The sequence below is a fragment of the Solanum stenotomum genome, chromosome 2, assembly GCF_019186545.1.
Source record: "Solanum stenotomum isolate F172 chromosome 2, ASM1918654v1, whole genome shotgun sequence".
Lineage (NCBI taxonomy): Eukaryota > Viridiplantae > Streptophyta > Magnoliopsida > Solanales > Solanaceae > Solanum > Solanum stenotomum.
In genome coordinates, this window is record NC_064283.1 from 9,394,706 (window position 1) to 9,419,046 (window position 24,341).

At 33.9% G+C, this 24,341-nt stretch overlaps 3 protein-coding genes and 2 pseudogenes across 4 annotated transcripts in view; 1 reads left to right on the plus strand and 4 right to left on the minus strand.

Moving 5' to 3' along the window:
- LOC125854890 (uncharacterized) overlaps nt 1-24,341 on the minus strand; it is a 33,454-nt gene that overhangs the window by 8,064 nt on the left and 1,049 nt on the right. Inside the window, exons 2-3 of one of the 2 annotated variants that reach the window (XM_049534490.1) lie at nt 20,993-22,099; nt 20,250-20,717 (exon numbers count right to left, since the gene is read on the minus strand). In XM_049534490.1, coding sequence (XP_049390447.1) covers nt 21,017-22,099 — 1,083 coding nt within the window. In that variant the 3' untranslated portion in view covers nt 20,250-20,717; nt 20,993-21,016. Of the gene's footprint in view, nt 1-20,249; nt 20,718-20,992; nt 22,100-24,341 lie in introns of those variants that run through there. The other variant, XM_049534491.1, reaches the window with a different exon arrangement.
- On the minus strand, nt 3-1,369 carry LOC125854844 (transcription termination factor MTEF18, mitochondrial-like; the record flags this gene model as incomplete). Its single annotated transcript, XM_049534428.1, has 1 exon — nt 3-1,369. A coding segment is annotated over exon 1 (1,257 nt), but the record flags the coding sequence as incomplete, so codon positions are not given.
- Nucleotides 3,639-4,501, minus strand: LOC125854895 (uncharacterized; annotated as a pseudogene).
- Nucleotides 9,215-10,861, plus strand: LOC125854845 (uncharacterized). The gene is made up of 2 exons (XM_049534429.1): nt 9,215-10,262; nt 10,359-10,861. Exons 1-2 carry the CDS (start codon nt 9,215-9,217, stop codon nt 10,859-10,861), a joined length of 1,551 nt encoding a protein of 516 aa, XP_049390386.1.
- LOC125854896 (uncharacterized) lies at nt 15,267-19,309 on the minus strand (annotated as a pseudogene).

Here is a 24,341-nt window from a genome sequence, read left to right on the forward strand (position 1 = left end):
AAATCCAAAAGGAACTTAGTTTTCATCATTTTGGATCTTAGCTCCTCCTCAGCTACTGGTAACCGTTCAACTTTGGCTCCACGAACCAAATTCCTCAAAAATTCTGGATTCTCCTTGATCACACTACAAAGCCGCTTCTTCCCTGTATTCAGGGTAGTTAACAAGCTTGTAGCTTTCTTCAAAACACACGAGCCTAGCAATGTAGGGTATGAATGAATAATATTTCCAATCTCTAAGACAGGCATCTCAATTTCAATCAAGAACTGGTAGCATTGCCTCATATTGAAAACAAATGTGGTTATTGGAATTTGTGGCAAGTGTAGAAATACATCAAGTAATTTGGGTATCTGAATACCAAATTTCAACCAGAATCCAATTAGCGAAAATGTAGTACGACCGGAACAATCAAACAGAAGACCAGGAACTTGACAAATTAATTTTCCTAATTGTTGATCAGTCAAGCCCAACCCGTTCAAGAAGCATATGAGCTCGAATAAGTGGCTCCAATCAATATAATTTCCATTCAATTGCTCCTCAATCCAACTATATTCAACTCCTGTTTTCTTTAATTCCTCAACAACTTGAAAAAATTCCTTGTGTATATTCCCAATCAAAAGATGAGGACTTGCACTAACAAGCTTAACAACAATAGACTGATCTATCCCAACCCCGTGAAAAGAAGCAAGCTTCAAGTCCAAAACTCCAGAATCATATCTAAAAACTTCTGGAGCTTCAGCAAAAATCCTTCCTATCTTATTTCTTGAAATACCATAATTACACAAGATGTGATAGTTATCAAGCAACCTATGATCATCATTCAAAAACATGAGATCTCTAGGAAGAAATGGCAAGTACTGACAAGGTTTCAGACCAATGCTCTCAAAGAATGGTTCAAATTCATTGATTGGATGATATCGCAAGAATCGAGTTAAAGAACGTCTAATATCATTTTCATTATCAATTCTTTGTAATAAGTTGGAAAGAAAAAAAGGTGAGTTTTTACTCATATGTTCAGCATCCATAAACTGCAAACTTCTAGTGGAATGCAAGTAGTCTAGCAAAACAGCTTGTGCTTCTTTCTTCACTGCACGAGGTATATGACATTCTTCTTCTTCTTCTTCTTGTTTCAATTTAGGTTTTTTAGCAGTTGCATAAAACCTAACCTTTTGGAAGGACCCAAAAATGGGTTTAGAATTGTTAAAAACATAACCCCATTTGAGAATTAATGGAGCTGTCAGCTTCTGCAAATGCTTCATCATCAATGGATAGAGAAGGAGAAATCTCTCTATGATTTCAAGAAATTACTGGTTTGAGTTGCCAAAGTTCGCACAAAAAGGTTTTGCTGTTGTGCTGCTTTTAATTAGGGAGTCGGGGAAATGGTAGCCCTGTCAATAATCATAAAGGTTTTTTTTTTTCCGATCACAGGATAATGATAAAGGTTTATTTTTAACTAGATGTCTTGGGTTCGAGATTGGGATATGTAGAAAATCTTATTGATAGTCGACACCAAGTGGAAAATAAAATTTTATTGCAATTTAAAATCACAAAAAATATATACGTCTTTATAGTTAAATTAATTATTATATACTTTGATAATATATTTCATGAATATATATTATTTTGTCGTATTCAAACTGGTATCGGTTCAAATTATTTCATGAATAAAATTATTTTATTTTGTGTTGTTTATGCTTTTTGTGAAAATAATAGAAGTCTTATAGTAAGTTTGAAAAACTGAAGAGTGCTATGGTCAACATTTTCTCCTCTTTAAATAGGGAAATTTAAATGATTGTTATTGCATTTGCCTTCTCTCTCCACATGCTACCATTAAAGTTTGGAAAAATTAGAGAAATCTCACATTTTAGTTTACTTATTATCATTATCCCCTGTAAGTTTTACAAATTTTTAAAATTCCTCATTTTTGTGCATCAGAGTATTAACACTTATATTATTGTATCTCGCGCATCAGATTAATGTATGAACGCTTATATTATTGTATCTCGTGCATCAGATTAATGTATCAGCACTTATATTATTGTATTTCGTGCATCTGATTAATGTATCAGCGCTTATATTATTATATCTCGCGCATATATCAGCGCTTATATTATTGTATCTCGCGCATCAGATTAATGTATCAACGCTTATATTATTGTATCCGTTTGAGGGATTTCTGTAATTATAAACTTTTAATGGATAGATTGTAATTTTGCCTTAAAAATATATGATTTCTGTAATTTGCCCTTAAAGTTTTCAAAGACAATTGAGGAGAAATTTTGGGCCGGGCTTTCACTTATAAAAGTTACAAGTAATAATGTGATGGGGTTCAAATTTGGTTTGATTGCAATTCCTTTTTTTTTTCTTCCCTTTTCATTCTAGTTTTCATTTTTTTGAAATGGCACATGAAAAATACATCAATCATTGAAGAAAAGTACAATGCCCAAGATATTGAAAACATAAAATCTCAAATGTAAAAATACATAGGCCAAATACATAAACAAATCCCTAAACTTGTTGGGTTTTTCCCCTCAAGTACCTCAACTACACCATTTTCCTATTGAATCATTGAATCATCCATAATTTGTTCCTTTTAAACACCGTTGGCTGATGTGGAACCAAACGTGATCTCGAAGACACTTTAAAGTCGTTGATGTGGATGCTGAACCACCCACCAACGATCTTCTCCCCCCCCCTTTAACCTTAATTTCTCCCCGTCTTCTCTTATTTCTCCTCTTTTGTTTCTCTTCATCATTATTTCTCCTCTTTAGCTCATTAGAATATATCTCTTCTTCATTGATTTCTTCTTAATCATCAAGTTCCAATGTCGAAGTTATCTACTTCATCGATTTCTTCTTCTTCAACTGCAAATGTGCTATGTCAATGTAGGGTCGTTGTGGAAATGAAGACCTCATGGACGCAATCCAACCCTGGACGTAGGTTCCTTTGTTGCAAAACTTCAAAGGTAATTCATTTTTATTGTCCAATATAGTAAAGAATCAACTTATTTGTAATTCAATTTTTTCTTTAATTTTGTAGGCACGAGGTGGATGTGGATATTTCCGATGGTATGATGATGAAATGCCGGCTCAAGCTAGGAGGGTGATATGGTGTTTGTTGAAAAGAGTAAAAACATATGAATTGGAGAGGAATCGATCAAGAAAAGTATGGATGATATGCATTGCCGTAGGGGTGATATTGGCTACTTGGATTTATGTAACAAAATGATCTTAGTTGGTTAATTTGTCTTCTACTAGATTTCTTCATAAAAGTATGTATGGTAGATTGTAGTGTTCTCTATGAGGGCAATTTTGATCGGCTTTTCTATTGTAAATGCCTTCATTTGTGTTCTTATTGTAATGATTTTGATTGAAGGAATGAAGACAAACTCTGTGTTAGTCTCATTTGTTTTCTAATGTGTTCAAATGACTTGAAGTAAAACACAATTATTCTCAAACATTTTCACTATCAATTGGACTAATGAGTTCTGGAACAATATAAATCAACACAGTAAAAACTGATCATCCATACCATTAGTTTGCTCTAGTGAGCTCCAATCAAATATACTAATCCATGACAACTAATTAAAAGTAATACCACAAATAAGTTAATGTACTTAAAAGACACCAAAAGACATTTCAAAGCAGTCAATACAAGTTTTTGCTGCTGATTACACATCCAAAAAATGACTTTTCTGCTGAAATTAGGCATTCTTTGGTGCACTAGATGTTCCACGTTTGTTTTTTCTTGACTGACTGATACGTTGCAACTGTGAAGCTGTGACAACATCTCCACCATTCCACTTGAGTCCTCGAGGCTTATAACCAATATCAATATTTGTTGGAGTTGCATCCTTGTAAACTCCTGGAGTGATAACTCTTTTTCCTAAAGTACCAGGTTGCATAGAAATGTCTTAAAATGAGACTTTATATAGTAAAGTAAGAAATGAACAAAATTATGTATACACTTACAAAAAGGTTTGACTACCACTTGCATTTGTATAGATGTCATATCTTACAGTCTTGGTTCTCTTTTGTCTTCCTGTTGATATTGAATCTCTCATAACCATTGGTTGATTAAGTTGCTGACTTGATACACCTCCGGTGCCTCTACCAATGCCTCTACCAGTGCCTCTGCTAGTGCCTCTACCAGTTCCTCTACCAATGCCTCTACCAGTGCCTCTGCCAGTGCCTCTACCAGTTCCTCTACCAATGCCTCTACCATTGCCTCTGCCAGTGCCTCTACCAGTGCCTCTGCCTGTGCCTCTGCTTTTAGCAGGTTGTTGCTCTCTTCTAACAGCTGAAGAATCAAAACACATAGAACTGCCTTGCTGACTGAATACTGGTGGTTGACTTGAGCTTGATGGTTTGCTAAAAAGTGGTGGCTGGCTTGAGTTTGATGGCTGGCTAAACACTAGTGGATGGCTTGAGCTTGATGGTTGGCAAAACACTGGTGGCTGGCTTGAGCTTGGTTGCTTGCTTGGGTAGCCTCCAGGTTGTCCCATCCCAGCCTATTAATACAGTAATAATAATTGATTACTCTAAATAATTAAAGTTAATTATAGATGAATTAGAAGAGAATAATAACTTACCATGGTTGGACAAGCTTTTTTGTTGTGGCCTACTTGATGACACAATGAGCAAGTCATTTTTACTCATCTTTTGGACAACTTTCCATACTTTTTCCTAGGCTCATTCTTTGCCTTTCTTCTGCACTTTGGTGGCCTACCAGGCATGACTTTTGGTTCAGGAGGTTCAATCACTACACCACTAGTGTGAGGCCACATTTTCATGTTTGGTATTGGCTATAGAAAGTGATTATAAGCCTTCAAGAAAGTCTCTTTCCTATACCAATGCACTACTTCATGTTTAGGTTTTATGCCTTTGTGCTGATGTGCAAGCACAACATGTTGACATGGTATGCCCCTCAATTGTCATATTCTACATGTACATGTCTTCTTTTTTATATCAACAATATGCCTGTACTGACCATCTAAGATTTCATACTCAATATCACCATTAAATCTAACTTCACAAAGTCTAGCAAGATCTTTGTTCTCTTCAAGTACTAGTCTAGCCATAGGAGAGATATCTGAGATCCAAGTTTCAGCAAATTGCCTCATTGCAATATTTATGTCCATTATCTTGTGCCTAATCTCCTCTAACATAGTTATGATAGCCTTATGTCTAGCAGTTAGTATCCAAGAATTAAAAGTTTCACATAATGTCACACTTAGAATGCTCCTTAAAATATGCTTTGCACCAAGTAGTTTTTTCATAATGCAACAAGTCCTCACAAATTTTATTACCTAATTTGTTGAGTTTATCCACCTCATCTTCAAATTTCATTTCAAAACTTGACTTAGCATATCTCCAGAACTGGTTCTTTCTTTCTTCACCACTTCATATTTGATGCCAGTTGGACCAGATATGTCTAGCACACCTTCTCTACTCACTATCTGGTAGCAACTCACATAAAACTGGTACAAGACCCTATGTAAACAGTTATAGCACAAAAATTAAAAAGTATTAACAACACAAGAAATTAAAAAATAAGAGATCAAGCTACAATACAAAAACTATCTAACCTTCTGCATATCTGACATGACAGTTAGTCCATGTCCTGTGCCTAAGTTTAGATCTTCTATCAAGTAATTGAGGAAAAAACTCCAACTGTGTTTTGTCTCTGTGTCAACAACAGCCCATGCAATTGAAAACATCTGTTGATTTCCATTTCTACCAACAACAACCAATAATTCACCCTTGCAAGAACCTTTTAGAAAGCATCCATCAAAACCAATAATTTTTCTGCATCCTTCCAACCAGCCTCTTTTCAATGCATCAAAGCAAACATAGAAGTAAACAAATAAAGTTTTTCCTGGCTGAGATTCTCTATCTGTCCTCACCCAACATGAAGTACCAGGATTAGTATGTTTAATAATGTCTGCATAATCACACAATCTTGAAAATTCCATCTTCCAATCACCTAAGAAGTCCTTGATAACCCTCTTTTTTGCCCTGTGAAAAACAGTTATTCCAACATATAACCCAAATTTTTTTCTTACCAATTCCTGAATTTCCCACAATCTTATATATGGTTGACAAGTAATTTCATCTTTGAACTTTTCTGCAACAAACTTAGATGTACACAACTTGTTTTTGGTTGATTGAGGACATACATGCACGGGATAATAATTTTTGACAATAAAATCACCAGAATCCTTATCTATACTAGCAAACAACAACCATTTACATTTCTTGTCCTCACACTTTACTCTAACCCTTTTTTTGTCATTAGGCTTCAACTTTAGCCTAATTTTATATTCACAAGAATAGTTTGCAACAATTTTTCTAAATTGTTCAGCACTTTCAAATACCATACCAAGCTCAAAATTAGCTAGAACACAATCAGGATTAAATCTTACCTTTTTACTTTTTCTTCTTGCTGGTAAATCAACACCCCTCACAAAATCTGGATCCAATTCATCCCTACTGTCATCACTATCCAATTCTGAGCTATCTATATATTGCTCATCACCCCCTAGTCTTCCAGTGTATCTAGCAGCCTTATTCCTTCCTATGTCTTCAAATCCTCTATCAATACCAGCTGTTCCAAGCTTTATTTCCACAGTTTGAATAGGTTTTTTCTTTTTCACTTTATTTCTCCTTTCATTTCTAAGAGATCTCAATTCTTCATCAACCTCAGAGTCATCCTCATCAGGAGTAACATCCTCTTGAGAGTCAACACTGCTTTCTTGATTTGATCCGGCCCATTCTTCTTCTAGATCTGATATATCCCCTAGCTCAACTTCCACATTAACATTTTCAGAATCAGCCTCATGATTCAACCCTTCACTTGCAATCACATTTATATCTTGTAAGCCTTCTTCACCAACCACATTGCTATTTTTTTCAACTACAGGTCCACAAAGAAAACTAGTTGTGGTGACCACTTCTACATCATCCACCACATGCTTCATATAAAGGTCTAAAAAATCACCATCCTTTAGGTCTTTGATAAGATTTAGTAAAGTGAAATCAGTTTCCACCTCAATAAAGTCATTTTTTATGGGGTCTTTAACACAGAACCCACCAACAGTAATATACCCCAATTGTTTAGTGTAAAATAGTAATTCGATTATTGAGAAATGGTCCTTGTCGATATTAACATATTCCACCTCGTTTTCCCCTTTATAAGTAATTCCATTTTTGTCCTGAATAAACTTACCACCATGATGAAAACGAGTTATAATAATGGTGTCCATAAGATTCCCTGAAACAAGGCGAAAGCCCCAAAAATTTCTAACATGCTATGAACAATAAGAAACAAAAAACCCTAACTTTTTTCAAATATTAACAACACACCACCACATTAATACTAAAATGCAGTATATATCACGTTACAACAATAAAAATTACATAGAAATTAGGGAATGAACTTACCTCACACTCGTCAACTCGAAAATCGTGATTGAACTCCAAAATCGTCTACAATCTTCGATGATTCCACTACAACAAAAAGGCTTATTAAAGACCAAAATATAGTGACAAGTTATAAATATGTTCCCTAAAATATACTTATAAGGATGATATTATTTACTAGTCTCTATTTGACTATATTATTTTCTAATAACAAATAAACTCGTCTCTAAATGAAATTTTCAGCTGGAACTACAAGGAAGAGCGGGAACTAAAAGGCTCTAAAAAAATTTCTCTCTATATAGTAATAACCTAAAACCCCCAAATCCATTGATAAAGGTATTACATTTTTCTTTCTCTCTCTAGCAATATGCCAAAATCGCTGAAGCTGAAGTAACTTTAATTTTTTTTTCTCTCTCGCCAAAATCGTTGTGCATAGCTCTAAAGTCTCCTTACTCTTGAATCTTGAAGGCATTATTGGCAGAAAAATCTCCTAAATCTTGAAGCTTGAAGGCATTATTGGAAGAAAAATGTTTCACCTACAACTTGTTCTACATCTAAAGTAAGTTTATTCCCCCTGATTTATCTCCCCCTTTTTCTTTTTCTGTAAATTTGCCATTTTTCTTTCTGCTGATCTAATTTTATGTGATTGGGCTCTTATAAATACTCATTGTTATTGTGTAAGGACTGAAAATGATAGTTTTATAGGTAAGGTTTGGGGTTGAGGTTCAAAGAGGAGATATTTGAGAGTTTATTTAAGATTTTCTCTATTAGGGTTGTATAATTGCTAGGGTTGCCAATAAATTTTGGTGAGGCTGGCATTGCAAATTTTTTTTTCTATCAGGTGATGAATATGTAAAATATTTTTACCATTAGTGTCTTTAATTCAATTCCCAGTTTATGTGCTTTGAATTTGAATGTTTTTTTTTTTATTGTATAACTATTGTATTCAATTTGTAAGTATAATGTGACACTAAAAAGATTAGACGAGAAAGAAACAAAATTGTGAATGAGCATTGATAAAGCATCTGATTGTAGTTTCCTTTTTTTGATGTTTCAAATGTTGTTTTAATTGTTATTTTCTACTAAAACTAGTGCTGCATATTGGTTTCTAAAGTTACTACTTGTGGCACATTTTTGAAATCTTAAGCTAGTTGAAAATTTGTGATTGTTTGTCATTGTTGTTTTGGTGGTTGTTGTTTTCAATTAGATGCTAGATGTTTTACTGAAATTGTTTGGATCCTCGTGTAATTTGATAAAAAAAAAAATTGTTGGAGAAGTTGTTGATAAGTTTAGCTTTGTGAAACATGAAAAAGGTCACTAGTTCACATGGATGAAAAATTAAACTTTATATCCGTTAAGTTTAACTCGCAGTGTGTAGTGTTCTAAACTATTGTTATTGAGTTGGAACGTTTTACATAACTCTTTGTAGCCTTGAAACTTAAATTTATGAATAACATTTAAGCATATTTTCATAAATAGATCTAATATGAAGGAATTTAATAAATCAACAAATCAATATTGTCTCGTTGTTGTTTTTCTTGATAAATCTAGATTATTTTGTAGTTTTTATTGAAGTTCACTAGTAAGTTTAGGATGTCGCATATGTTAAGACCTTTTAGTTTTATTATTATAGCAGCACATATTCAATTAAAAGAAAAGATGTTATTAGTCCATTTTAGATATTTATTTTTAAGTATTAGGATGATTTGACTAGTTTAATAGAAAGTAATGTTCATCTTAGTAAATTTGTTATCCTAAAGTATGATTGATCTAACTCTTATATGCAATCCAAGGTTATGGCACCAAGTAAGCAATGGATGCAACTTGTTGATGATCGACTTAATGAGGCCTACTTTATCAGGGTGGAAATTTTTTTGAATTATGCTTTCCAAAGGACAGGAGAAATGTATGAAATACGATGTCCGTGTGTCAAATGTTGTAATACCACATTAGGAACACGTGAGACAATCAGAACACATTTGAAAGTATATGGAATAATTAAAAATTATACCTTTTGGTATCATCATGGAAAAGTCTTAGGTGAGCCAGAATCACAATGTGAAGATGGAGATGATAATGAAGTAGAAAATTGTAAGAATGAAGATGAAATACGAGAAATTTTGAGAGATTTCTATCCTAATCATTATGGACACACTTTAGATGTTGATTGTGATGATTCACTTGAAGAGGAACCAAATGTTGAAGCCAAAAAGTTTTATAGCCTATTGGGAGACTTTGAGAAGCCAATGTATCAAGGTTCAAAAATTTCAAAACTTTCAACTTTGATTAAGTTGATTCACATAAAAAGTATGGGTCGTTGGAGTAATGAGTCATTTTCAATGTTGTTAAAAATGTTAAAAGAGGAATTGTTGCCAGATGAAGCCGATTTTCCAAATACACATTATGGGGCAAAGAAGGTAATTCGAAATCTTGGGCTTTCCTACGAAAGAATTGATGCTTGTAGAAATGATTGCATGTTATATTGGAAGGAGGATACCTTACTTGATTCTTGTAAAATTTGTGGTGAATCTAGATGGAAAGTCGATAAACGTAACGGGGAATCAAAGAACAAAAAGGGTAAAAAGGTTGCATCAAAGATTTTACGCTATTTTCCATTAAAACCTAGGCTTCAAAGGTTATTTATGTCTTCAAAGACATCTTCTCTAATGACATGGCATCATGACGAAAGAGTTAATGATGGAATAATGTGGCACCCAGCTGATTCAATGGCATGGAAATCATTTGATGAACTTTATCCTTCATTTGCAGCCGAGCCTCGTAATGTTCGACTTGGACTTGCGAGTGATGGTTTTCAACCATTTCGGAATGCAAAAACCTCATATAGTATTTGGTCGGTGGTACTTATTCCTTATAACTTATCACCTTAGTTGTGTATGAAACAAGAAAACTTTATCATGTCCATGATTATTCCTGGTCCAGATAGTCTAGGTGATGCAATTAACACATATCTTCAACCCTTAATAGAAGAATTGAAAAAGCTATGGGATATTGGTATTGAGACCTTTGATGTATCAACCAAACATAATTTTAAGCTACATGCTTCTTTGTTATGGACAATCAATGACTTTCCAGCATATGAAAATTTATCTGGATGGAGTACCAAAGGAAAATTGGCATGCCCATGTTGCAACAAAGATACTTCCTCAATTAGATTGGCCAATTGTAAGAAAGAGTGTTTTATGGGTCATCGTCGTTATCTTCCTCGGAATCACAAATGGAGGAATGATAAGAAGTCCTTTGATGGTACAGAAGAGAAAAGGCTCCCACCGAAAAAACGTTCTAGTATTGAGATTCTTCATCAAGTTCAAGATCTTGAAAGGTTGCACTTAACAAAGGAACCAAAGAAAAGAATCAAAATATCACATGATAGTCGAAAAGATAATTGGAACAAGAAGAGTATCTTTTTTGAACTTCCATATTGAGAGTCTCTTTTGTTGCGACATAATTTGGATGTTATGCATATTGAGAAAAATATATGTGATAATATTTTGGGGACAATTATGAATGCCAAAGGAAAGACCAAGGACACGATTAATACTCGGCTAGATTTGAAAGAAATGAATATAAGACCGGAGTTGCACCCTATCCAAAAAGGTGAAAAGTATGAAGTTCCAACTGCATGTTACACCTTATCTCCACAAGAAAAGCACAATTTCTGCCTGTTTTTGAAGAATTTAAAGGTTCCAGATGGATTTTCATCCAATATTTTTCAGTCTGTTAACTTGAAAGATCACAAAATTTCTGGTTTAAAGAGTCATGATTGCCATGTTCTTCTCCAATATTTACTCCCTCTTGCACTACATGGTATGTTGTCCAAAGAAGTGTGTGAACCACTAATTGAATTCTCTTTATTTTTTAATATGATTGGAGCTAAGTTATTAAAGATTGATGACTTGGAGCAGGTTGAGGCTCAAATTCCTATAAATCTTTGCAAGTTAGAAAAGGTATTTTCGCCTTCATTTTTTGATGTCATGGTGCACTTGCCTATTCACTTAGCTAATGAAGCTATGTTTGGTGGACCTGTCCAGTATCGATTGATGTATCCCATAGAACGATGGTTATATTTTTTGAAATCTCTCATTGGTAATAGGGCTTGGCCAGAAGGTTGTATTACAGAGGGTTACATTGCAAATGAATATATGAATTTATGTTCAAGATATCTGCATACAATTGACACAAAATTTAATAGGCCAGAATGAAACTATGATGGTGGTCTAAAAAAAATCTGATGGAGGATTATCTCTATTTTGTCAATCTGGAAAAACATTGGGGGCTCCAAAACAGCGTGATCTTGAAGCAAATGAATTAGAGTAAGCACATATATACATATTGAAGAATTGCGATGAAGTTCTACCATTTCTAAAGTATGATATTTTTCTACATAATACATATCATACTTCACTGCCTTGTTTCTTTAGGATTATTTTTTTGTATGACATTTGTGTTTCAATTTAAATTTGTAGAGAGTTTGCACAAATTCATGTAGATTCTACTCAACACTTGTCTGATGATGAATGGAACAGACAATTTATTGAATGGTTTCAAGATAAGGTGAGTAATATATACACATCAAATTTGAAAATCTAATATTGAGTTACTCATTAAGTAGTGATCAATTTTATCTTGTTGATAGGTTGCACAATTGCATAAAGAAGATGATAGTCGGATCATGGAAGATCTCCTTGCACTTTCACGTGGTCCTACTAAATATGTATTACATTATAATGGTTACATTGTCAATGGATATAGATTTCATGCAGAAGATTATGATAATAATATAACGACTCAAAATTGTGGTGTGGTTGTCGTTGGTGAAACTGATAAACATAGTGAGAACGTTGATTACTATGGAGTTTTAACCGATGTTCTTGAATTGCAATTCATGGGTAGAAGAGTTGTTTTTTTTGAATGCAAATGGTTTGATGCATTGATTCTTGTAGTGTTCCTTCAACAAAACACTCGAAATCACTTCAAAATTTGAGAATTTTAGTTGTAAATGTCACTGAAAGAAGAACAATTGTTCGAGTTTTCTCGTCTAGCATCGGGTTAGAATTGTTTTGGGGGGAAATGAAGGGGCTTTAGTTTTTACGTTTGAGGATTGAATATGTGGCGCTGACGTGTAATTGGGTTGAAGTATAATTAGTTGGAATTTCCATGTGGGGAAGGTTGATCTCACACGCACATCAGCCAAAAAATATTTGTTGAAGTTTGGTTCCACATCAGCCAACGGTGTTTAAAAGGAACAAATTATGGGTGGTTCAATGATTCAATAGGAAAATAGCATAGTTGAGGTATCTAAGGGGAAAAACACAACAAGTTTAGGGATCTATTATGTATTTGGCCAAATACATATAAATAACAATATATCAATCATTAGATTCTAAAGTTTACTAGTGTTTATCTTTATAACGATAAAACTGAATTTATAGATGCGATTTTAAAAAATACATGGATTGAATTACCTAAATATGTGATTTGTATATTATAAATTGCATAATAATCAATACATATGAACAACAGAAAAAATTTACAAATATGAAATTGACATGAAATAATACGTTACGTAAATAGAATGGGCCTAAATTCCATTGCTAGAAGTTGTAGTGTCACCGAGCAAATTTGACGTTATTGGTAATTAACAAATCAATAAATAATAGAGCTTATGAGTTGAAGACAACAATGTATTGCTAATGAGTGAATGAGTCTCGAATTAGAATACGATCAGATGGTTTACAATGAGTAGATAGAATACTATTTTATAGCTTAACTTTGGGGAGTAATTTTTGTTGTTCTCATCCTCTTAAGTCCACTAACTCACATTTACTTCAGTTATGTAACGATTGGTGAAGATCTCAAATTTCTCCGTAACAGTTAGACCACCAACTTATCTCAAGCTTGTCATATTTGGTCATAGTCTGGTGTTTGATCTTGTTTTTTCGAGGTTAGACGGAATTCGTCGATATGACACTAATCATGACTATCTTGACTTTGGGTTTTTCATGGTCAGGTTTACCTTTCACTTACGTTATGAAAACATCATTTGATGTTATCCCAACTGAGTTACTTTTTACTTATTCTTCATGTCACGTGTTACTTCTTGATTTTCTAAGCTCAAGTCTAACTTTTACCCTATCTCCCTACTTTTTGGGTAGTAAGACCATCTCCAGCTCACTTCTATTTTACTCTCCATTCTCTATATTTGGTAAAATAGAGAATTGAGACTCCAACCACTCTCTAAAAAGCTCTCTATTCTCTATTTATAAAAAGGTGAATAATAGTTCTCCAAATTTGGAGAATTACTATTCACCTCTCTATTTCACTTTTTCATTATTTTAATATTATTTCTACTATTTGTAACTAACATATTATTTTTCATATAAGGCTATTAATTAAATTTCTAATATTCACATTTTTAAAAAATATAATATAACATTTTAAAAAAGTATTATTTAGTATATACTACTTTCATCCCAAATTAACAATAATTAAATTTTTTTTTTCAATTTTCGTCACTTTAAGAGATAATTTGATATTATTATTGATTTTCACCACAAAATTTAAATGATAAAATGAAAATTTTAATTTAAAAATACAATACATGACATAATAATTTAAATACAAGATAACAATACAACACGTAATATAATTATTTTTAAAATCACAACAATAATTTAGTAATCCGGTAGATCGTTTTCAGATTTAACAATATTCAGAAGAAAGATAGTGTATGATCTAGAAAATTGTTATGTTTGTGATTGCGGTTGTGCTTGTTGATTTCTTTTTTCAATTTTTTGTAGTTGTTCTTTAAAATTTAGAATAAATATAATTTTATACTAAATAAAGAATTTTAAAAAAATAATAATTTTATATAACATGAAAATTATATAGGGTGATTATTTTGAAAAAAGAAAGAACATGTTTATATTATGAAATAAGAAAATGAAATAGAAATACAAATAATAATATAATATTGAGGAGAGAGAAAAAGATTCTTTTTTAGAGAGTAAAATAGAGAATTGAGTTGAAGTTGGCTGTTTGAAAAAATAGAAAACTCTATATTTGGAGAATAAAATAGAGCGTAGGATTGGAGATGCCCTTAGATATTTGAAACAATTGTTGACAAAAAAAAATAGATAAAAGGCAAAATTGAGTAACTTTAATGACCAAATTACTCCAAGTTAAAATGATCTTTCGACATTCTAACTCCCATATTTGGTAAATGAGATTTGACGTTAACAAAGAAGACGTTTGGTCGCAAATAATGTATTGCATTTTCCAATAAAACAAAAACTAATTACTACTATAGTAGTTTTAGGCTTGTTAGTGCATGTCATAGCACTATTCGTACCTTTGTAGTTCTTATTGTATGTGGTGTATTGTGTTTTTAATTACCATACTATTTTATTGTTATTGTTTGCTTCTCTCTTTTAGACGGTACCTTTTCTTATTAACAGTTATGCTTTCTTCATTCTTTTCTTTTTTTTCCTTGGGTTCGATGCACTTGAGCTGATGATTTTTTGGAACAACCTTATACATGTTCGAGGTACGGAGAAAGTGATAAAATTTGCATACACTCTGGCCCGCCCCAAACCCCACTAAGTGGGATTTCACTGGGTATGTTGTTTTTGTATGTTCAATTTATGTGTCATAATTAAATTTTAATTTACGAGCCAACTTGCATGCATCTCGATGAGTAAAATACCAGTGTGTAGCATTGGCCAATTTTATCTTTCTGGATGCTATTTTCTTGTTACAGAATTGATCTACCTGCAGTCCAAGTGATAGTAAAACTGATTTGTTGAGAGCAGCATCTTGTGGGGGAGTGAATAGGGCTGGATAAACAAGAAACTTATACAAGGTCTCCAATATGGTAAACAATTTATTTTCTCCATACAAAAGGAGATAATAATGAGAAAAGTATATTTTCAAGGAATCCATTCAAAGTGAAATAAGAAGAAACCTACTAGATTACTCAAACTACAACAGGTTAGAATGATTAACACAAGGAGTTTGGCTCTACTTCAGCCGCAACCATAGGTGTTGAACAAGAACAACAAGGTTGCATTTATCCTGAAGCTATAAGCTCAAATCGTTCCTATGCCAAAACCATAAGCAAGCGCATCAGGATACATGAGTTGTGCCTTCAATTGAGGAGCATAAAATATCTGGCCAAACTGTGCATGTCTGGGCGATCAACATACTTGAGCAGTCACAATCAATATTAAATTTGGTCCAGCGAGTTCCAATTTCAGTCCATCTCGGGACCTTCATTTCTCCAAAGGATCTTGATCTTCACTTGGAACCTCCCATGGCTTTCAATATGAGCCTTGGTGTGAATGTCCTAGCTGGATCCCTATAAGAGATTATCATGACTTAATGAACTTAGTTGATGCCTCCTAAACTAAATGGATAAGAAACGGGAAACACATTTTAGGATCAGAAGAGTGTTAATAGTTAATACTTTGTCCTGAGATAATGAAATAGGATAACATAACCAAGAAACACATGTTTTATTTTCAAACTGAATGCTGCTTAGTAGAAAACAAAAAGAAGCATAGGGAATTCTGCATCCTGACGTCATTTGCATTTATCACGTAATAGAAGAACCTGCTTTATTTTACGCACTGATTTTTATATCATAACTATGCATAGCACAACTGACATCCTTTTCTCACAATACTTTTTTCATGTAGCATGTTTCATCAGATGAGTTGTGAAAGTTAACGATACGCTGGAAGTTTGGAGACAAGTCCTAGAATCTAAAGGCTTCATGTTTAGCAGGACTAAAACAAATTACTTGGAGTGCAAGTTTAGTGACATAGCGCATAAGGCGGAGGTGGAAGTGAAGATCAATGCACAAGTCATACCCAAGAGAGGAAGTTTCAAGTAGCTTGGGTCAACAATCCAAGGAGACGGGGAGATTGACAAGATGTCGCACATATTGGAGCGGATGATAAGAAAATGCCGTCAAGGCTTAAAGATAAGTTCTACAAAGTGGTGGTTAGACCAACATTTTTGCATGGAGAAGAGTATTTGTCAGTCAAGAACACAAACGTTCAGTAGATGGAGGTAGCGGATATGAGAATGCTCAAATGGATGTGTGAACATACTAAGAGAGATGTGATTAAAAACGAAGTTATATGGGTCAAAGTCGGAATGGCCTTTGTGGTGGACAAAATGAGGAAGTGAAACAGAGATCGTACAAGGCATGCGAAGAGGAGGGGCACGGATGTGCCACTAAGGAGGTGTGAGAGATTGGATATAATAGGAGTTAGGAAAGGTAGAGATAGGCCGAAAAAGAACCGGCGGAGGTGATTAGATAGAACATGACACAACTTTAGCTTACTGAGTACATGACTCTAGATAGGAAGGTCTGGAGGTCGAGGATTAGAGCAGAAGGCTAGTAAGTACTCGAGTGTTATCGCACTTTATGTGGGAATGCTAGGGGGCTATTTAGTAGTAGCATAGTATCTTGTTCTTCAATGTATATTACTATTTGTTACTTAATTTGCTTTGTTATCTCGCTATTTTGTTGTCATATTTTCTTGATACCCTGCTTCAGGAACTTCTCTTTTGAGTCTAGCGGATACAACTTCTCTACCTCACAAAGGATAGAGCTAAGGTTTGCTTATATGCTACCCTCTCTAGACCCCAATTGTAGGATTACACTGAATTTGTTGTTGTTGTTGTAGCATCTTTCATCACAAATGAATCTTATGGGATTCCTTAGCATCTCTAGTTTTATCTGACCATGCCAGAAAGAATGGTGTAAAACAAGCTTAGCTTTTAACTACAACATGCCACAATTATCTATACAGAGTCAACAATCAGCAATCCCAACCAAAATTAAAACTAAAAAAAAAAAAAGATGGGTTAGGGATGTGAAACAACCTCTTGAAGAAATGTCAGATCAGGTTGCAGACAATAGACCCCTATGGTTTGGCCCTTCCTCCGACCCCACACATAGTAGCTATGTTGTGCGGACTCTTCAAAAATGCCAATGGGTGCGACGATTACGCCAAAAGTAGTGTATTTTTGGAGAATCCGAGACGGGTGAGACATCAAAAGTGGAGAGTCCGCGCAACTAAGCATTAGTAGGAGCTTAGTGCACCAAGCCGTCATTTTTATGCTTCACACAATTTGAAAAGCAACAATATGATATCTCAACTACAAAAAGTAAAATGACATTCATACTATCATGTCTTTTCAAAAGCAACACAAGGATCTTCACTTCCTGGGTGAAATTTCCCGACTTGATTCATACTATCAGGCATTTTCAAAAGCAACACATCAAACTCATAAAAATATCTGTGATCTACTGAGTCTCAACCTATGCGTCATTGGTCCTTGGTGATTTTCCTCGAGTCTCGACTATAAATGAAAAACAAAAAAACAGGAGGCTCTATAAAAGGAAGAGAAAGTCAAGATCCTTTTGAGTAAAGCAGTGCAGGCTTTTTGTCAATATGGGTAGAATGGTAGCCTACCTTACTTACCAATGGCTTCAACAAAGAAAACTTTTTCATTTCGAATTGCACTATCAGATAATGGCAATACAACATCAAATCAAACAGTGACATAGCCCCTAATTTTAAAAAGGAACCAAGAAAATAAAATTACAACAATAACAAAAACGGAATAAGAATACTAGATAACAGCCATAAAGAAATTGTTTACCTCAACAAGTGGAAACTGATAATATCTATTTCATCCAACACTTTTCATGTATGCTTCATATGCAATGGGTATTTTATCCTTGTAAGGCAGCAAAATTGCTTCCATAAACTTTGATGGCGTCATGCTAACAGCAGTGAATAACCCCACACCTCTTTTGAGATGTTTTTCGTTTAAAATTTTCAGGACCCTATATCTTGGAATCACTCTCTTCTCTAAACTATGCGTTAACAGACGAGAATGAGATGCTAAATACTCTGACGTGCTGCCAACTTCATTCATGAGAAAAGTTAACCGTTTACAGATTTTCACCTCCGAGGAACTCAAACAAGAAGGATAATTTCTGGTCATGGTTCTTATATGTTCATCAGACCAACCAAAACTTTTATAAACATCAATTTTCTTTGCCAAAGTTGACTGGCGGAACGTAACAATGGCAGCAATTCCATTGAAGAATGTACGTGATTCACGAGGGATTCCAAGGTCTTTCTCCACTCTATGAATAACATCCTTAAGTCATCCAAGATTCCGCGTTATACGCTTTGGGTTCTGCAATATAAACTTCCTAATTTTCTCATCTGAAAGCCCAAGATCATGTAACAACAACACATTAGGTGCTATTGTCTTGGTAACATGACATCTAAGTAACCAAGAACTCTTTTTTATAATCTTAACAACATTTTCATCACTACCCAATAAATTTCTAAGATAATCAAGGGAAGGTCTAATAAAAGTATCCAAACCTTTGCTGAAAAACAAATCATTCTCAATTATAAACTTATATAAGTCAGTCCCAGAAAGCCCAATTTCTTGTAAAATCTCCAGTTTTGGTTTAAGGGTTTTGTCTACATTAGAGAACAGTACTTTAGGGGATTTGGAGACAATGTTCTTGATTTGGGTATTATCAAAATCATTTTTTTGAAAGAAATCGACTACAAATTCTGGGTTTTTTGAGGGTTTCAAGCGGATTACCTTGCTGCTTGTTGTAACTGCTTCTTCTTTTGAAAACCCAAGAGAATCAACAAGAAGGTTCACCAAGTAATGAGTTGGTGCAGCACAGTTGGAGCAGTGAAGGACAAATCTGAAGTTGTCGATGGAAAAAATGAGTGCATTCTTGACTCCATTTGCATGAATCCCACAACGAGTGATTCGAGTAAGCATAGTTAATGGAGACTGGAGAAATTGAACGGGCCAAACAAACTTCAAAGAGGTACTGCAGTACACTGTCTCTTTGATTTCACCATCTATTTTTATTTGTACCTAACATTTTCTCAATTTAAGTAAATTATTAATTTTATCCTTAAATTATTAATTGTCTTAAAAAATATTTTCCTATTTGACTAACTAAATTTAAATTCATTCTAATATGCCACCTGACATAGCAAGAAGTTTCAAACTCTGTTAAGAGATGAGACTCTTAATAAAAAGCGAAAGTGTTGAAAACACTCCTAAATTTGGAGAGGATTTAGGGGGTGTTGCCACTCATGTTTCAAGATTGGGTGTAAATATTTAATTTCAGTTAGTCAAATAAAGATATAGTCAATAGTTCGACAATAAAACTAATAATTTGCGTCGAATTTAAAAGTGTTTTCAATAACTCTCTGTAAACAAATAAAGAAATCGTGATGATTTTATTATATTATTTTTTGATTATAATAAGAATTCATATTTTGAGAAATGATCAGAATAGATTAAAAATAAAGTGATAAATTATCTTTCAATTTTGTATTTATTTTGGTAAAATAAGTCAGTTTTAAAAGTTCATTTGTTGAAGTTTACCTATTTATGAGTTCACTTATATTTGACTTTGATAATTTGTATAGTCAACTATTCATAATTATAAGATGTGTCTGATTGGACATATAGTTAAGAAAAAATGAAGAGAGATTTGTTTAATTTACTATAGATATTCGTATGGTACAAGTAAATTTATTAAGAACTGCAAATAAAACAGTTAAAATTAAATCATTGCTATTTAATCGTAAAAGGCATCCGTATCAAAAAGAAAATCACATAAATTGAAACAAAAGGATATATCATTTCGGTATTTCAAAATTAAAAAAGAAATATGAAAAAGAAAGGAGAGTTTTTTTTCAGGCAAAAAAACAAGCTCAAAATAAATAATAAAAATGTTTTGTTCTTAATTAAACAAATATATTTACTCTTTCTAGAAAAATAATAAATTACATGAGTCTCTTTCATCTTAGAAGGTTATAAAATGTCTACAACTGTCACAATTTTCAAGTATTAATGATATTAGATGTGGTGCTCTTCAACCATGAGGTTATACATGAGAATTTATCCAAAACAAATCCTAATGCCATCTCAATGTATTGAGTGCAATATTATTCTAGCATTCCCGACGCAAATACAGATTTAGTCAGAACCAAATGTAGGAACCAGACACAAGGTGTGAAGCCAAAAAGGAACTTAAAGAATCTGTGTCCCTCTATTACCTAGCTGTTGCTAAATCTTGTAAGGCAAAATAATTGTGCAACTCCATCTTCAACTAAGAGTAATGCAGACTCAGTTGCTACAGTAAACCTCTTTACATGCTGCAACTAGTTGTTGAATCTGCAGTCTAGGTAGAGTCCATAAACAAGCACTCTACCCAGAAGAAAAGTTTAGAAAAAACGCAGAGCAAACAATAACCAGAAGATTCAATGAGTCATATATAGCGAGAACAAGATTGTTCAATTCATGCTTAGCCCGAAACTCAAAAGGATCAAACACATAAAAGCAGGATGGACAGAGAAAATGAATTACCACACTGCAGGGGAACTAATAGTTGTGACTTCAATAGAAAACAGGAAAGACCTGAAGAAACAAAATTCATTTGACTGAAAGATCATGAGCATGAACCATAAAGATGAAAATCGCACCTCATTTGACTGATCATCATGACTCTAACGTCTCACACATGTCACATATGACTCATACAGATTAGGTATCTCATCCTTGTAAGGAAGCACGAATTCTGAACGAAACATAGGTTCAGATATATACATAGCTCGAGAAAAAGATACTTTCTGATTCAGCTTCTTCTCCTCTAAAACTTTCAGTACTTGATTTCTAGGAATCACTCTCTTGTCCAGGCTAAGCATTAGAAGTGCAGGATTACTAATCAAGTATTCTGGTTTGCATCCGAGTACCCTTGTGAAAACGTCCAATGCTCGCAGAACTCTAGCTTCTGACATAGCCAAACAGAGGGGTTGCTTTCTGAACACAGTCATTATATCCTGATCACACCATCCACAACTCCTGAAAACTCCCATTTTGTTTTCCACTGTTGACTTACCTAGTGCGATAACTGCAAGAACTCCGTACATGAACATTCCAGATGTGGGAGAAATCTGTAAATCCTTTTCAGCTTTGTGCAATATCTCCTCTAGCCACTCGAATTTTTGCAGAAGTATACGTGGTTTCTGAAGTATAAGTTTCTCGATTTGGGCATTTGAAAAACCAAATTTTTGCAACAACAATATTTTGGGTTCAAATATTTTTGGACCATTGACAGCAAGTAAATAAGGTGACCTCTTTATAAGTTTAACCAAAGTTTCCTCATTACTAACTAGTTTCCTAAGAAAATCCAAATTAGACCTCAAATGAGAACCTACTGCATTATACAAAGCTTTCCCGTCTGCTAGGAAGAGATCAACTAGGTCAGATCCAGATACCCTCACTTCTCGCAGACACTGAAACTTGGGTTTAAGGGTTCTGTTTACATCAGAAAAAAGCAGTCTCGGTGTAATAGAAACTAATTTCTTGATCTCTGTCCGTTCTAAACCCATCTCTTGGAAGAATTTGATTACCAAATCAGGATTCTTAGGTGCTTTCACGCTGTTCAACTTGGTAGCTGCAGCATTTGCTTCATATCTGGAGAATCCCAGTGATTTGATGAGGTAGTTCGACAAGAGAGGGTTCTGAGAGTGAACGGTCGCATTTGTTGAATAGCAAAACTGAGACCATGATCCACTAATGAAAAAAAGCTGCCAAATGCCAATGTACCAAAACTTAAAATATTTAAGAAGCACAGTTTCATTAGACAACATTGCACAAACATTGATAAATGGCAATGACAATAATATAATATAAACAAGCTGTTTTAGACCATGAAACAAGGGATAATGTATTCGAACATCACTTTTTACTTGGAGAGAACCAACATGTATCTCCTTGAACCATAATTACGGGAGATCAAACTTCACAACAAGAAATGTTTCATGAGCAATAAATGATACAGAATTTATACCAATCAAAAAATAATAATATATATAGTTTATTCAAAGGGAAACTGAAACCATTGGAAAAAAATTCTGAACACAAAATTGATGAAACATTTAAAATGAAGACAACACACATTTGTTAAAAATGTAAAAATTGCATTACAAAGTGATGAAGCATAAGGCATACATGGCAGTTCAAGACCATCGATGGCTTACTCACAGAAATTAACTTGTGCAAGCTTTTGAGAGTCAATTACGCTGAATTCCTCTCTAGATCGAAAATATTCAAGGGACCTCCCTTTAAAGAATTACAAGAACCCCCACATGAATTACAGTGTTCAACAACAAAGTATCATATTACTTACAAAAAATTAACCTCCCTTTCTTTTACTTTTAAACTCTTCTGTTTACNTTTTTTTTTTATGACAAGGAAAACCCGCAGCCGCTACCCTTTGGGTGCGCACAGGGTAAAACCCCGCTCTTATGCAATAGCTCGCAAACCACATAGGAGAGGTAACCCGCACTAGGCAAGCCTGGTGCGACGAGCTCAACCCAGAAGGCAAAACCCCTTGCTTTCGCTGGCAAGGGGTTTCGAACTTGAGACCTCCAACATTAAAGTCTCAATCCCAAACCACTGAATTACAAGGGACCCCCACATGAATTACAGTGTTAAACAACAAAGTATCGTATTACTTACAAAAAATTAACCTCCCTTTCTTTTACTTTTAAACTCTTCTGTTTACTGAAATAAGAAGCATTTTAAGTCAACGTTTTACAAGGAGTATTTAAATAACAGGCAAATATTACAAATAACAAATCATTTAAAGTTGTGAAATTACAATGAGTATATGAAGTATTATTCCACAACAGAGAACTCAAAGTCAATTTCGGATAATTTGACTTTCGATTCTCTTATATATTTTTCTTTTACATTTGTAGTCTGTCTAAGAATTTCTAGTGCTATTCTTCTTATGCAAAAAAAGTAATTCAGGAACTATAAATTCTTAGACATGAACAGTAAATGTTAAAATAGTTCTTGATAATAACAAAAGCAATAGAACACACAAAACAAGAAGAAAAGAGAAAACAAAAAAGGGGGACAATGGAAGGCACTGGCAGGTTCACTATCCACGTAGTTCAAACGGTGCACAACTAGCCCCTGAGGGTTTCTTGGTTATCGAAAAAGTAAAGTTTAAATATTCTCAATACTTTCAACAGTGTTACTCATCAACTTATTGTTGGTATGGTTTCTACTAATATATTCAATTAGAAGACTTTTTCTAATCTAGAGGAAAGTAGTATAACTAACCCAACATAGTTTGCTTTGAATGATTTACTTGACGTCTGGCAGGCACAAAATGTCAACAAGAAGCTGAAGATAAAGTATGTAAATTCATTCCTCTATGCATCTTTTGGAAAGTGTGGCTTCTAAGGAATAGAAGATATATTTTAGGGAAAAAAAGCTTATATTTTTTGTCAAATATATATGCATCAGAATTTATTATGTTGGTACAAATGATTTTTGTAACTAACTGGACAGAGTTTATGGACTTGTTAGACTACTTTATTATGTAGATTTACACAAGTCATACTTTTTGTACTCTTTACGTACCTCCTTGGCATTCTGATATTTTTAAAATTACCATGCCACTTTTTCTTAAAAAAGAAGTAATAGCAAAGGCCAAGTTGTGAAAGCATTTAAACAAATTATACACCACTTAAACGTCTATCCGTAGAAGTAGCCAAGAAAAGCTGAGTATTCCAATATATTACAACAATTGAGACAAAGCAGTAAGGGTCCTAGGTTCCACAACAAAGACTCCAGCTTTAGAACAGTTGCTCACATTTTAATTTGATAATGACCAAGCGGTGAACCAGGAAGGTTGTGTTCTAACATCATAACGAATGAAAAGGCGAATTCTAACGCTATGTTAAGGAAGTCACAAACACAACATTTTATCACTCTTACTTGGATTATTCATACATATAGTACAGAAAGGCAAGG

What these genes read in the sequence shown, in the direction of transcription:
- LOC125854845 (XM_049534429.1), top strand. Translation starts at nt 9,215, where the DNA reads ATGGCACCAAGTAAGCAATGGATGCAACTTGTTGATGATCGACTTAAT. An exon ending in GAATGCAAAAACCTCATATA is followed by an intron (nt 10,263 to 10,358) that starts GTATTTGGTCGG and finishes TTCCTGGTCCAG; the next exon opens with ATAGTCTAGGTGATGCAATT.